Here is a 14,074-nt window from a genome sequence, read left to right on the forward strand (position 1 = left end):
AAGTTTGCAAAAGGAAAATAGCTGCATATTTACCTAACTGCTTATGTATTAGTTGTAGTTGAATTGAAGTTGCAAAACATAAAATGGTCCTGTTTGCCAACTAAAGTAAGATTGCTTAAATTGATTGTATGTATTTCTTTAAATATTTAACTACTTTCTCTTTTTTTATTCCAGAATCGAATGGAAGAGAGCAAAGCACTCTTTAGAACAATTATCACATATCCATGGTTCCAGAACTCTTCAGTCATTCTGTTCTTAAATAAAAAGGATCTCTTAGAAGAGAAAATTATGTACTCCCATCTAGTTGATTATTTTCCAGAGTATGATGGTAAGTATACTTACATTAGAGCTTGTTCTCTGTTTACACTGCAGTACCGACAAAATGTAGTAATAATTAAAGAAAAAAAAAATTAAAAAAAAAACAAAACAGGAAAAAACCTTTGCAATTTATAATCATCTCATCTTTTAAAAATGAGATTGAAGTCTTTGTACAATTTTTAGATTGCTGTGATTTCATTTTCTGCTGTCTGTAGGGGGACAGTACACTTCATAACTTCATGGGAAATAGTTAATTTTTAGATGACTATTATTTTGTTGACAGTGACTGGATTCTGTTTATTTTCATAAGTTGGAGTGAGTGTTGGAACTGAAGTGTAAAAGCTAAAAATAAATGAAAATACATTCCTTGTTTTACACATTGTCTTACATACTCTTTACTTGAGGTTCAGTTTTATTTAAGGCTGTGTGTCTGAGAGTTGTTACAAGCAGTGAACAGGCTGCAGGATTAGACTGTATTAATAATAAGTGAATTTAGTTTGATAGGGTGGGAGAAAACTGGCAGTTGAATAGAGAAGAATCTTGTTCTTTCTAGTTTATTTCCTATGACAGATTCCTTAGATGACATCCTAAAGGTGAGAAGACTCTACAAGACAATGTGTTATCAACACTGAAATTGAGATAACACCTGTGTTAATGCTTGTCTAGAAAAATACAGGCAATATTCAATCACTCTGTTCAGGGAAACCCTATTTCTCTTGCCATCTGCCATGGTGAGGGGAAAAAAAAAAGATTCAGGAGTGTTAAAGCTGTTGGAGTTCAGACGTGGAAGTCCCTGTGTCTTGATTCTACAGTTCTTCCTGACTTAATTCTGCAGACAAGATTATGTTTTGATTATGGTTTGATTTGATTTCTTCTGGTAGGAAGGTGGAGTTTCAGTCTGCGGCTTGCACAGGTCATGATGTGATGTCCTTCACTGTTCCAGTTTACTAGCAATGTGAGAGGTGTGCAGATGTGGGAAAGTGGATCACTTCTCCTTTCTGTTTTCCTATTTCACAGCTCAGTGGAGAAGGTAGCATAAGGATGAGAACTGCAAGCCAGGGTGACAAATTGGGGTGCTTTAAATTACTCTAAGCAGCTCTGTTGCAAAGTGTTAAAAACCATGGGAAGAAGGGCTAAGGTATGCTCAAAGAATAGTGTATCACATGGAGGCATTCTTCCATGGTTAGTACTAGAAGACTTGACACACACTGGAATGAAGAGCTGGGAGAGGGGACAAAGGCATTTCACTGTTTACGAAGTTCAAATATTGAATTGCCTGTAAGAAAACAGATTTTATCTTTTTAATTGCCAGGACCACAGCGGGATGCACAAGCGGCCCGAGAGTTCATCCTGAAGATGTTCGTGGACCTGAATCCAGACAGTGACAAAATTATCTACTCCCACTTCACGTGCGCTACAGACACAGAGAATATCCGCTTCGTCTTTGCTGCTGTCAAGGACACAATCTTACAGTTAAACCTGAAGGAGTACAACCTGGTCTAACTGTGCCAAGGAGGCCCTCCAGAGCCACCTTTGTGTGATTGAAGATATACAGGAGGGACTGTATTATCTGTGAAAACAATTTGCATAATACTAATTTATTGCCGGCCTAGGCTCTGTGAAACTCCACAGAGTTTGTAGTTAATATTATGATTTTATTTAAACTACATGGAGGAAAACCAAAAGATGCTGAAGTACATTCACAGCAAATTTCCTCATTTTTTAGGCAAAACCTTGTGACTCAATGTATTTGAAATTCTCAGTCATACACTTATAAAGGATAGCAGATTTCTGCTATCAGAGCAAAATCAAGCTTGTTTCCCTAACCCTTTCCCTTTCCCACCTTCCTCTTCTTCTTTATCTTTTTAAAGGTACAATGGCCTTTTTTTCCCAGTTACATTCCCGAGTAAGAACATTTTCTGTTGACCGATTTGGTCAGGAAAATACTGTCATCAGAATTCATCAGACAATTATAACTTCACAGTATGTAATTCTCTGGTGGATCAAAAGTCTGGATACTGTGATTTTTAAATTCTTGACATGAGTGTTTTCATTCTGTCTTTTGCGACTAGAATACTGAGATCACAAAGTAGAATTACAGTTTTGTATGAATACTAAACTATTTTCATTGTTTGGAAAGGTGCGTTGAAGACAGTAATGAAATAATTAAAACACAGCTTAGGATGTACACTGAATATGACAGAATCTCTTTTAAATTGCCATGTGCCGTTTTTTTCTTTCTTCTTTCATTCACAAATGCCAAACAGAAATGTCACAGACACTACATTTTCCCCAGTGGCTACAGCCTGAAACAGTGTTCTTTTTTCCTTCTTTGGTTGTGGTTTTTTTTTTTGTTTTTACTTAGCTCTTTTTAAGCATCGTTTTCTTTTTTTGTTTTGTTTTGTTGTTAGTGGTTGTTTTTTTTTTTCACATTAGAAAAACTATTTTTGTTGTATCAAAATAATGTTGCCAAATCTGGCTTTTATAAAATGAATAGTCTTGAAACATAAGATACTAATTGAAATGCCAAACTGATGAGTTGGGAACTGACCTGATTGAGTCAACTGCCAAAAGATATACAAACAATATCAGCTCCTATGTTCCCTTTATCAGAAAGTGTTCAGTTCAAATACCAAAAACAACAGTGTGCGTGAGTCTGCTACAAGGTTACAAGGTGCACCACGCACATGCATATGGTCTGCTAATTTACAGACAGTTCAAGTCTCTCCTTATGTCAGATACGGCATGAGATTGTTTTCTGTGATAGTATCAAGGCACATTTAGTTGTACAACAAAAAAAAATATTGATGGGGGATCACATACAGGAACCTTTCTTGATAAGGTTGCTTGTTAACTCATTCACAGACATTTGATAGGCTTTCATGCAAAATAGCCTCTCTCGATGTTCTTTAGAAAAGATGTAGTAGTGTAAATGATACAGTGAAAAAAATCATTCTTGAAATTTTAACGTGCAATTTTTTTAACAACAAAAACGCAGCACACATTGATGAGCCTTTATTCTGCAGCTTAGGTTAAAAGGTGTTTTCTGATCAGGTGCATGATTGCTAGCAAGCTACAGAAGACTCAGAGATCAGGCATGTAATTAGATTGATTATCTGCATTGCCAAGTAGCACTAGAATGCACTTAACACAGAAATTTCTGCCTCGTAGCAGCAAGTGGGAGGTGGAAAAAAAAATGGCTTGATTTTGATTACCAAAGTTAACAATAAATACTAATGAGACGTTTTTCATCCTTAACCCTCCCAAGTCCAAAACAACATTAATAAGAACAATTACTATTTTTTGGTCCCTCATGATACACCTTGTAATTTAAAACTGGTTGTAGGTATAGTGCAATTATGAATGCTATAATCATTGTACATACATCTATATATATATATGGCAGCATCCATATTGGCTTTGTAATCATTAATTTTTGGCAAATTGAATGTGCTGTATTGATATGTATCTATGTAATTGTATTGTATGTCTTATAGCTAATTCACATTTTAAATAATGTTATTTTATTTACTTTTTTTTTAAGAGAGAAGAATGTAAATTTTGTCAGTTTATTTCTGACTAGGGATTTGTTGTTGTTTTTTATTTACAAAACAAAAAAATTACTATAGTACAGAGCGGTACTAGCATCGTGCTGTATAAAATCATTTGCACATTCCTGAGTAGAAGTAAATTGGAGACACCCAGACAGAGGCCATTCACATCTGAATCTGCTTAAAGCTTATCAGGGCTTTGTACAGATGTGGAAACCAGTTTTGTGAGGAGAATGTAAGCTGTTAGATCTGGGATTGGAACATAAGCTCTTTATATTTGACAGATTTGCATTAGGTTACTTTTACTTTCTGAGAACCTTTTATTAGAAAAGTGAGTTTAAAGATGATTCAAGCCACTGCACATAAATACTTGTGGGTATATGCTGTTTCCCTAAAAAAAAAACAAAAAACAAACAAACAAAAATAACCCAGAACGTCAGATGAATTAAACAATAGTGTAGAAATTCCAGAAACTTTAGATAACAACAACCAAAACATCACTTCACTATTGTTAACAACTGTAAAATGTTAAAGCTTTTTGTTTAATAAAGATAAAACAGATGAGTGTAGGTTATAAAAAGTGACACTGGCATTCTAAATAGGTGATCAGAGCAGTTAGTGTAATATACAGCATTACAGAATTGGTCCTGATATTGCTATAAATGCAACAGAGCTTCTTGTTTTACAGTTCCACAGCTGATAATATCCCTTCTTTTAACCTGGGAATGCATTGGGTGTGCTGGACATAGTGATATAAATCTGTGGCCAGAGAGAGAGGGGGAAAAAAAGCCAGTGGTGTCTAACTGAGGTTTGATTTGGTGGTTTTTTGTTTTATTTTGATTTTTGTTGTGGAATATTAGGTCTGGGAGAAGCACATGTTGTTTCAAGTTTTGTATAAAAGCAAAACAAAAGTTTACTCATGCTTTGTAGTTATATTGTGATTGCAAAAGTTTTAAAGAGTGTGTGCCACTGGTCTTCTTCTGGTGTATTTTAAGTAAGTTGAACCTGTGGCAATGTTTAGATCATTTGAGCATGTTGTGGAAAAAAAAAAAAAAAGTAGTCAGCATGCCAAGGCAAGCTTTACACAAATCACCTAACACAGCATTGCAGTGTGACAGTTTACAAAAACATTTCCTTTTTAAATGACACAGCTGTTCCCACTTGCAATATACTGTTGTTGTTGTTGTTGTTGTTGTGTTGTTGTCGTTGCTGTTGTTTTAACTGGTGATTTCTACTATGCCTTATAGTACTTGAGTCCAGGAGTTTGTGCCTCTAACATGAAGCTGAAGGCAAAAATAAGACAGAAACCCTTTTAACTTTGCCAAAATTATGTGATTTCTTTGAATGTCATGAATGGGTGAGGAGGGAAGGAAAACGTCTTGGTAACCTGTGTATTCTAGATGTTCGCTAGCACAAGAAAGCTGTTATATGTGTTTTACAGAAACCTTAAACTTGCCTTTTTCACTAATTATCTGGCACTGTCCTTGCATATGTAGGATGATGCAGCTATAAGGGCAGTTTACTTTTTATATTTATGACTCTTTTGATTGTCAAGGTGTATGAACTGTAACTTTTAATCATACTGCCACATGATTGTGAATCAGTTTTTTAAGTTTGAAAATGGAGGAGACTTTTTATGCTGGATATCAGTCAGAATTGACTGCATGAGTTGCAAAAACTTAAATGGGGGGAAAAGGGCTGCATATAAAGACATTGCTAGGCTCCCAGCCTTTGGTTGTAAGGGTCAGAAGATTTTCAGATTACTCATAAGGACCCTCTCCTTGTTATACATTCTTCACAAAAGAATGACATATTAGGAGAAGACATGTTAACCCACATGAAAAAATAAAATTTACCCAAATTATTTATTATATGTGCTGCTGTTCTTGAAGCTCTGTGCATGGTTATCCTGCATACTGTAAACTAATGAAGTGTGCACAGCACATTAACAAGGCCTACAAATGACCTACCTCTAGCTAAGAGACCAGTAAAATAAATACGTTTTGAAGAGACCATCAGAAGATAGGAAATTAAAATGGACATGATTTATGTAGTCAACTACTGTAATTTAGAAATTCATGCTTTTGTAAATACAGTCCCTCTTTTGACATAAACCATACATTCTAAAATTTAGTATGCATTAAAAAACTAAAGCCATCTGTCCTTGTCTAATTTGTTAGTTTAGTAGAGGTCTTGCAAAACTGTATGTTTTGTGTGAGGAGTTACTGATATTTCCTCTTTTTTGTCTTATATTTACCCATAACACTTTGAGTTGTATCAGTCAAAACAGAAACATTTCCATGTAATCAGTAATCCAGTCATTATCTAGTTAAGGGGATATTGCTGTAAGTTTCACTCAAGCTTTTTCACAGTAGCCATGCTGCAGGGAAAAAAAAGAAAAAAAGAAAAAAAGAAAAAAAAAAAAAAAAAAGAGGAATGAAGGGGAATTTTGAAGGCAGTGTAAAAATACAAGATAAATCAGATCAATCTTACTGTAAAGCTGTGGGTTTGTTGTGTTTTTTTTTTTTTTTTTTTTTTTCTTGAAATACAGTCTAAGCTGAAGCCTGTTGCTGGTTTCCTCATTTACCATGCTGTAGGAAATCCTTATTTGACCAATTTTTTTAATTATTATAATGGGGGTGGGGGTGGGGATATCAGATACATTTTTAAACTTGCAGTATTTAAAAATAAAGATCATATTTGCTGTTCTTAACGTGTCGTTTAAATGCATGTATTGCCTGTTTTTTCAGGGACAGAAATTCTTGGGTTGTTGGGGTTTTTTTGTTGTCTTTATTTTTGGTGGGTTACACAATTACTGCCCCTCAGAAATGTTCCTGGTCAAAAAGTATTTTTGGCCATAACTTTGTACTACAGCATCCTAATTCCTGGAAATCTAGCTTTTCTTTTATATTGTTTGGAATTATTGTTCTCCCAAAATGTTTCTTATTATGATAAGTGTTGGATGGATGTATTGTGGTGTGATTACTTTTTAATTACATATACTTTGTCTTCAATATCCAAATCTTGAAATTTCCAGAATATTACAGCCAGAAAGTTTGAAACACTTAAGATTTGATGAAACTGTAGGTAGTTATTACTAAAAGTGCCACAAAGGGCTTTTTTGGCTTGTGTAGAATGGAAACATTAACAGAAAACTTTAAGAATTTTCACGTTTTTTGAGCATTTGGCTGACGCTGATTCCACTGCAAGAGTAGAGTTTCTTTGATCGTTTTGTTTGCCTAAGTAATTATAGGAATAGTGGAAAGATGCCTACATGTTGCATTTCAGGTCTCTGGCTTGTATCTGTTCAGCAGTCAGAGGATCTCAGCCTTTGGTCGCTGAAGAAGTATAATTCCAGGCCACTTGCAAAAATGAGCTTATTCTCTACTATGTGATGACAGCAGTTTGAATAACGTTCTTGGAATTCGATTAACTTTTATAAGTAAAGACTTCAGAGAATTGCTATTGATTTCTCTTTCCTGTTGCACAATATAAGGGAGAAGGAGCTGTAAGGAAGAATTTATTTTACCTCAGTGAAGGTAACATCTCTTACATGATGTTACATTATGTAACATCAGTGCCTGCATCTGAGCTGCGTGATCCTTTACGTCTCCTTTGTATCAGCCTGGTCGAAAAACAAACCAAAAACCACTCTTTTTTGCTCATCACTCTTGTCTGTTTTAGCAGCCTTGTTTCCAGGGTTTTGAGCAGACAAATTCTAACCCGGGTAAGTGGAAAGAGGTAGAATTGTGTCCCCAGAAGCTGGGGAAAAATGGGGAAAGACTTCCCTCCTTTTAAAACCTAAGCATGATATTTACATGAGCAGTGAGTAGCATACTTATTTTATGCAAACCAGGGGTGACTGGCTGCTCTGGTTGGGAAAGATCTCAGTTAGAAAGCTCTTCATTGCATTTTCATCCAGGAAAAAGAACTTTAAAGAGGTGGTAGGAAAAGGAAAACCTCTTTGTAATTTACTCTCATTTAAGATGCTTCTGTACATGCATTCAAAATCCAACTGTAAGTCAGACCGAAGCCAGCAAGTCATACTTGCTCTTAGGCAAGTATAAGAAGTGGGCTTTCAACGGTTCCCAATAGACTACAAACTAATTAATTAAATTCCTTCTTAACATATTCTGAATGCCACCTTGCAGTTTGTGGCATTCAGAGCCTTGTCTAAGATGTTCCTTCTCTGCTCCCATTCCCACTTCTCCATCACACTCACTGCTTCCTGACTTCCAAAGAAAATATTTCCATGGTGCTGCTTTTTGTATGTACTTTCCAGAATATTTTCCAATCCTTCTGAATTAGGTGTGAATTGCTCTGCTTATACTGAATAATTGAAGAAGTGTGGATAACACAGCAGAAGGCCTGTGCTTCTTGCTTACTACACATTCCTCCTGCCATTTTGTTCTGATTATTCTTTTGTATCTTATTTTTATCCTCTTTGTCATAAAGGGGTTGGATGAAGTATCAGATTGAATTTTGGCAATGATCACAGAATTGAGTGTACTGTCTAAATTGAAGGTGAACTGCTAATAAGAATAACTTCAGAAAGTTCCCATGGTCAGTGGAAGAGCCAATTAACCTTCTGGACATAGATTGTAAAAAGCAAAACTATACTTACAATACAGCTGAAGGACTTAGTAGGTTAACGTGGGCCAAAGTGGGAGAAAATTACCCATTTTAATATGAAATTTCACATTGTCAGTGGAGAATTGTATTTCTCTCTGAAAATTCATTTTTTTCCTGCAGTCCTCTGTGAGGTGGTTGACGCAGTGACCAGACTGGCACTGAAGTGAAGAGATGCATTAACTTTGACTATAAGCTCAAATGTATTCCTGCAGAAATAAGCTATTACATGTGATTACTTTATACGATGCTAACAGAAAAGGATGACTTGCATGCAGTAAATAACAGTAAATAATATTGCCCTTTTATACGTTTATGATAAAGAGAAATCACTCTCCCTAAAAATAAAATTCCATTTATCTCAAGATGAAGTATTTGAAGTCTCTTAACAACTGTCAGTTAAATGTGCAGACAGTTTTGATTATTGTGTGCAAGAGGCTAATATGTCAGCACATGCTGTAGAATGTTTGCTTTATTCTGAGTGCTGCTTTTGGAACGCCAGAACAATGTTGTACATCAAAATCCTAATTTCTCCTTTTCTCAGGAGAATATGGAAGGCACAGACATTGATGTCTTCACAGTTACTAATAGGACTTGATTTATTCTGTGTTAAGAAACTGCAGTGTTAAAAGTGTAATTAATATATATCTTCAAGTCCTTTATAATTTCTTTTTTTTAATAGACCTTAACTACGATTAGCAACCTGAGTATAGTGGTAAGGCAATTGTTAACTTCATCAAATTTGATAACTTCCCTTGCCTAGTGATCTTTTGACACTCTCTCTAAGAGATTTCTGTAACATCATCTAATTTATCACCAAAAAAAAAATAAAAATCCCAAAGTAGGCATGTTAGCAGCTTTTTATTCATTGCTTTCCTGTTTAAGAGTTCAGTAAGAGATACAATAGCTGGATGCTCAAAAAAACAGTGCCTTGAAAGAACAACAGAGGAATAATTTAATGCTGCAAGGCATGGAAGGCAAATCTTGCATCGCTGGTCAAATAAGCGAAACTGATTTCACTAGCAGACCTTCAAAATATGTATAAATCATTTACTTTGTCTAAACATTAGAAAATGGCTGCTGTAGTGTAGTAGATGATCTTCTTAATTCTCAATTATGAAAGAGGTTCTTGTATGCTAGGCTATAAAAATGTAAGGCAAATAAATGACTTTCTATATCTCTCCAGCACATAATGTCTGGATATGCTGTTATAGAAGCCACAAGTATATTCTCTATTTATTCTTCTATTGCACTGCAGGTGAAAACCGGTCTCATTCACTAGAAATGTAATACAATGGCATACAAGCTTCACTGCTGCAGACTTCATTTTCTGCAATCTATTCATATTCATTCAGCTTTTCCTTTAAATAATCCTGTGCTCAATCCATTGCTAAACCCACAGAATGAAAATAGATTCATTTCTTGTTCTGGTGAACTTCACAGAGGCAATGAAAAACAAATCTCCTTAGAGGAGGCTTTTTTAGTGCTGATCACCTGAAATTTCTCAGAAATTTCTTCATTACTTGCTAGTTCACATACTATAAATCACAGAGGTTGAAGAATTTGTGTGAGGAAAGCAGAGAAATCACAGACACGGAACTCTATCTTGAGTAGACTGGCTCAAGCCCATTAGCATGATCTACAATGCTAGCAACTACTTGGAAATTCCTACGTTATATACTGTGACTTTCTGTGCTAGCTGTGAACCCAAGTTCCCCAAGGGTAAAAAGTTGATCAGGAATTATTTGCATGTGATGCAGAGCAAGAGTAGTTCTGCTCTCATAGCGGAGCAGAATTTCTTCACAACAGATAGCTTCTTCATTTTCTTCCATTCTCATTTTCACAAATAAAAACAAAACCAAACAAAAAAAAAAAAAAAAAAAAAAGGCTTCAGAAAGAACTAAGAAGGCTAATAACTTAGTACACACACAATACAGGCAATAGAATCCTAGAATCATAGAATGGTTTGGGTTGGAAGGGACCTTTAAGATCATCTAGTTCCCTACTATAGGCAGGAAACTTCCACTACACCAGGTTGCTCAAAGCCACACCCAGGCTGGCCTTGAATGCTTCCAGGGAGAGAACATCCACATCTTATCTGGGCAACCTGTTCCAATGTCTCACCACCCTCACAGTAAAGAATTTCTTCCTAATATCAAGTCTAAATCTGCCCTCTTCAGGTTTAAAAACGTTTCTCCTTGTCCTGTCACTACCTACTCTTCTAAAACTTCCTTCCCAGTTCTCCTGCAGACTCATTGGGCTGCCAGGGCACACTGCTGGCTCATGTTCATCAGCCAGAGATCCCAAACTCTTTCCATGGAGCTGCACTCCAGCCTCTTTCCCCACGCCGTACATAGATTCAGAACTGTCCTTGTCCATTCTCAGCTGCAGAATCTTGCCCTTGTTGAACTTCATCAGATTTGCCCTGTTAAACTTTGCATTCTCCTAAATTTATTCTGATTTACATATAGAATCATAGAAACATTGAGTTTGGGAAAGGCCTACAAGATCATCCAGTGCAACTGTCCACCTATCACCAATATTTCCCACTAAACCATGTGCTAAGTAAAACACCTAAACATTTCTTGAAAACCTCCAGGAACAGACTCCACCACTTCCTTGGGCAGCCCATTCCAGTGCCTGATCACTCTCTCAGAGAAGCATTTCCTAACATCCAACCTGAATCTCCTCTGACACAACTTGAGGCCATTCCCTCTAGTCCTATTTCTGGCTACATGGAAGAAGAGGCTGACCCTCATCTCACCACAGCCTCCTTTCGGGTAGTTGTAGAAAGGGATAAGGTCTCCCCTGAGTCTCCTCCAGACTAAACAATCCCTGTCCCCTCAGCTGGTCCTCATAAGGCCTGTGCTCTAAACACCCCAACAGCTTCGTTGCCCTTCTCTGAACACACTCCAGGGTCTCAATGTCTTTCTTGAAGTGAGGAACTCAAAACTTAACGCAGTAATCATAGTGCAGCCTCACCAGGGCTGAGTAGAGAAGGATGATCACTAAGCTGCTCCTGCTGGCAACACTATTTCTGGTACAAGCCAGGATGCCATTGACCTTCTTGGCCACCTGAGCACACTGCATGTTCAACCAAGTACTGACCAATATCCCTAAGTCAGTTTTGTCTACACAGTCTTCCAGCCACTCTTCCCCAAGCCTCTTGTATTGCCTGGGATTGTTGTGGCCAAAGCGTGGGACCTGGCTCTTGGATTGAACCTCATCCCATTGGCTTCAGCCCATCCATCCAGCCTGTCCAGATCTGTCATTAGGACCTTACTACCTCCAGGCAGATCAACACTTCTTCCCAACTTGGTGTAATCTGCAAACTTATCGAGGGTTTTATCTTTTAAATTTTATTTCCAGCAATATATATGCATATCCTCCAATGCAGGAAGGTTGTGGAGCTGTTGAAGCAGGTCCAGAGGAAGGCTACTAAGATGATCAGAGGGCTAGAGCACCCCTCCCATAAGGAAAGGATGGGAGAACTGGGCTTGTTTAGCTTGGAGAAGAAAAGGGTCCGGGGAGACCTCATTGTGGCCTTCCAGTACTTGCAGGGAGCTTACAAACAGGAGTGGGACTGGCTTTTTACGTGGTCTGATAGGACAAGGGGGAATGCCTTAAATTAAAAGGGGGGAGATTTAGGTCAGATCTTAGGAAGAAATTCTTTACTCAGATGGCAATGAGGCACTGGCAGAAACTGCCCAGAGAAGCTGTGAGTGCCCCATCCCTGGAAGTCTTCAAGGCCAGGTTGGTTGGGGGCCCTGGGCAGTCTGAGCTGCCCCAGCCCATGGCAAGGGTTTGTAACTGGATAATCTTTAAGGTCTTTCCACCCTAAGCCATTCTATATTTCTGTGATTCTATGAATTTATGATTCTATGTTTCTGATCTATATCTCACTATCAAAATACATGTCTGCTTTTAGTCTGAGGCTCCTGAACGAGTACTGTGATATCTGTCAGAGTAGTATCAGAGCTTCCTTGAATCTCTTCCCAGATAGGATCACAATTTGTAAAATGACTTTTGGACTGTCAGAGTAAATTAAAACAAAAGTCAAGGAAGAAACACTGTGCTTGTTATTCTATTATCTTATGAAACATGATGGCCATAATCAGATCTTGTTTTAATCAGATTTACATTTGGGAAAAAAAATCATCTTAAATAAGGCTAACATTTATTTTACATGTCACTTACACTACTAATCCTATTCACTATGGTATTTAGCTATTTCAAAATGGTGTGTGCAGAACTTAGCATCACTTGGCATTGTTATTTTGTCAATCATCACTCTTTCTAGTACTTTCCTCCCGCTTTGGCTGCCACTTTTGATAATCCAGTTCCATAACAGATTAATATCTATCTATTTATTTAGTTCTTTTTTTTTTTTTTCCTTTTTTTTTTAGCTAAATGAGCCTTTTTTCACCTTGAAATACATAATCGACAGAACTTGTCATTCATGCTGAGACACTGCATCAGCAGCTCTACTATTTCCCACTGTACAAGATAATTAACCATGTATTTTAATCACTGTTGCTTATGTATTATAATCTTGAGTGAATGTCATTCACATGTCATATCTGAATCTTTTTGAATATTTTCTTCAATTATTTTCAGAAACTGTTACAAATTTCTGGTATTTTTTCTATTCTTCACTTTTTTCATCTCTATTAATTTAAAAGCCTTGCTTCATTAGCGTTTCTTAGTCTTGTGGGAATTAAAAAGGATAGATAATCATCTATTCTACTGTCACTGCTTGGTTTGCAGACTTTCACATATTCAATCATGAAATGCTTAATCTTACATGCACCAACAGTATTGTCTTTTAGAGACCAGGCTGTAAATTGATAAAAGGCAGCATTCATTTCTGACAAATCTTGATGGCTGTTGAACAGCGCTGTGAAGTTCTACACCTTTTTCTTTCATCTTTATACTTTTAATTACATTAAATCATCCTCACCCCTTTCCAAAAACAGGATTTTTTTCTCCATTATTTTATGTTGTTCTCATTCAGTGGGCATACAAAAATTTAGTTCTGTTGTGTTTCTAACCTGCTCCTTCTAAGTCTTTGAAAATGCTATTAAGTATCTTCAAATTCCAGTAGTTAGTATTATAGAATTTAAATCCCACTACTGCATAAAATTTCAGTTTTTCACAGAATCATAGAATGGCCTGAGTCGAAAAGGACCACAGTGATTATGTACTTTCAACCCCTCTGCTATGTGCAGGGTCACCAACCACCAGACCAGCTGCCAGAGCCACATCCATCCTGGCCTTGAATGCCTCCAGGGATGGGGCATCCACAACCTCCTTGGGCAACCTGTTCCAGTGCCTCACCACTCTTTGAGAAAAACTTCCTCCTAATATCTAACCTAAACCTGTCTTAGTTTAAAACCATTCTTCCTTGTCCTATCACTATCAGACCATGTAAACTGTCATACCCCCTCTTTTTTATACGCTTCCTTCAAGTACTGCAAGGCCACAGTCCTCATCTGGGAATGAGGCTTCCCCAGAGCCTTCTCTTTTCCAAGTTAAACAAGTCCAGTTTCCTCAACCTTTCTTCAGAAGAGAAGTGC

General features: G+C 37.0%; 1 protein-coding gene across 1 annotated transcript in view; it reads left to right on the top strand.

Moving 5' to 3' along the window:
* The window catches only part of LOC128089400 (guanine nucleotide-binding protein G(q) subunit alpha), a 113,136-nt gene extending 106,729 nt beyond the window's left edge, over positions 1–6,407 (top strand). Inside the window, exons 6-7 of the mRNA XM_052700781.1 lie at positions 175–328; positions 1,631–6,407. Coding sequence (XP_052556741.1) covers positions 175–328; positions 1,631–1,821 — 345 coding nt within the window. The 3' untranslated portion in view covers positions 1,822–6,407. The remainder of the gene's footprint in view (positions 1–174; positions 329–1,630) is intronic.
* Positions 6,408–14,074: the final 7,667 nt, after the last annotated feature.

The sequence above is a fragment of the Tympanuchus pallidicinctus genome, unplaced genomic scaffold (genome assembly GCF_026119805.1).
Source record: "Tympanuchus pallidicinctus isolate F22 unplaced genomic scaffold, pur_lepc_1.0 scaffold4, whole genome shotgun sequence".
Lineage (NCBI taxonomy): Eukaryota > Metazoa > Chordata > Aves > Galliformes > Phasianidae > Tympanuchus > Tympanuchus pallidicinctus.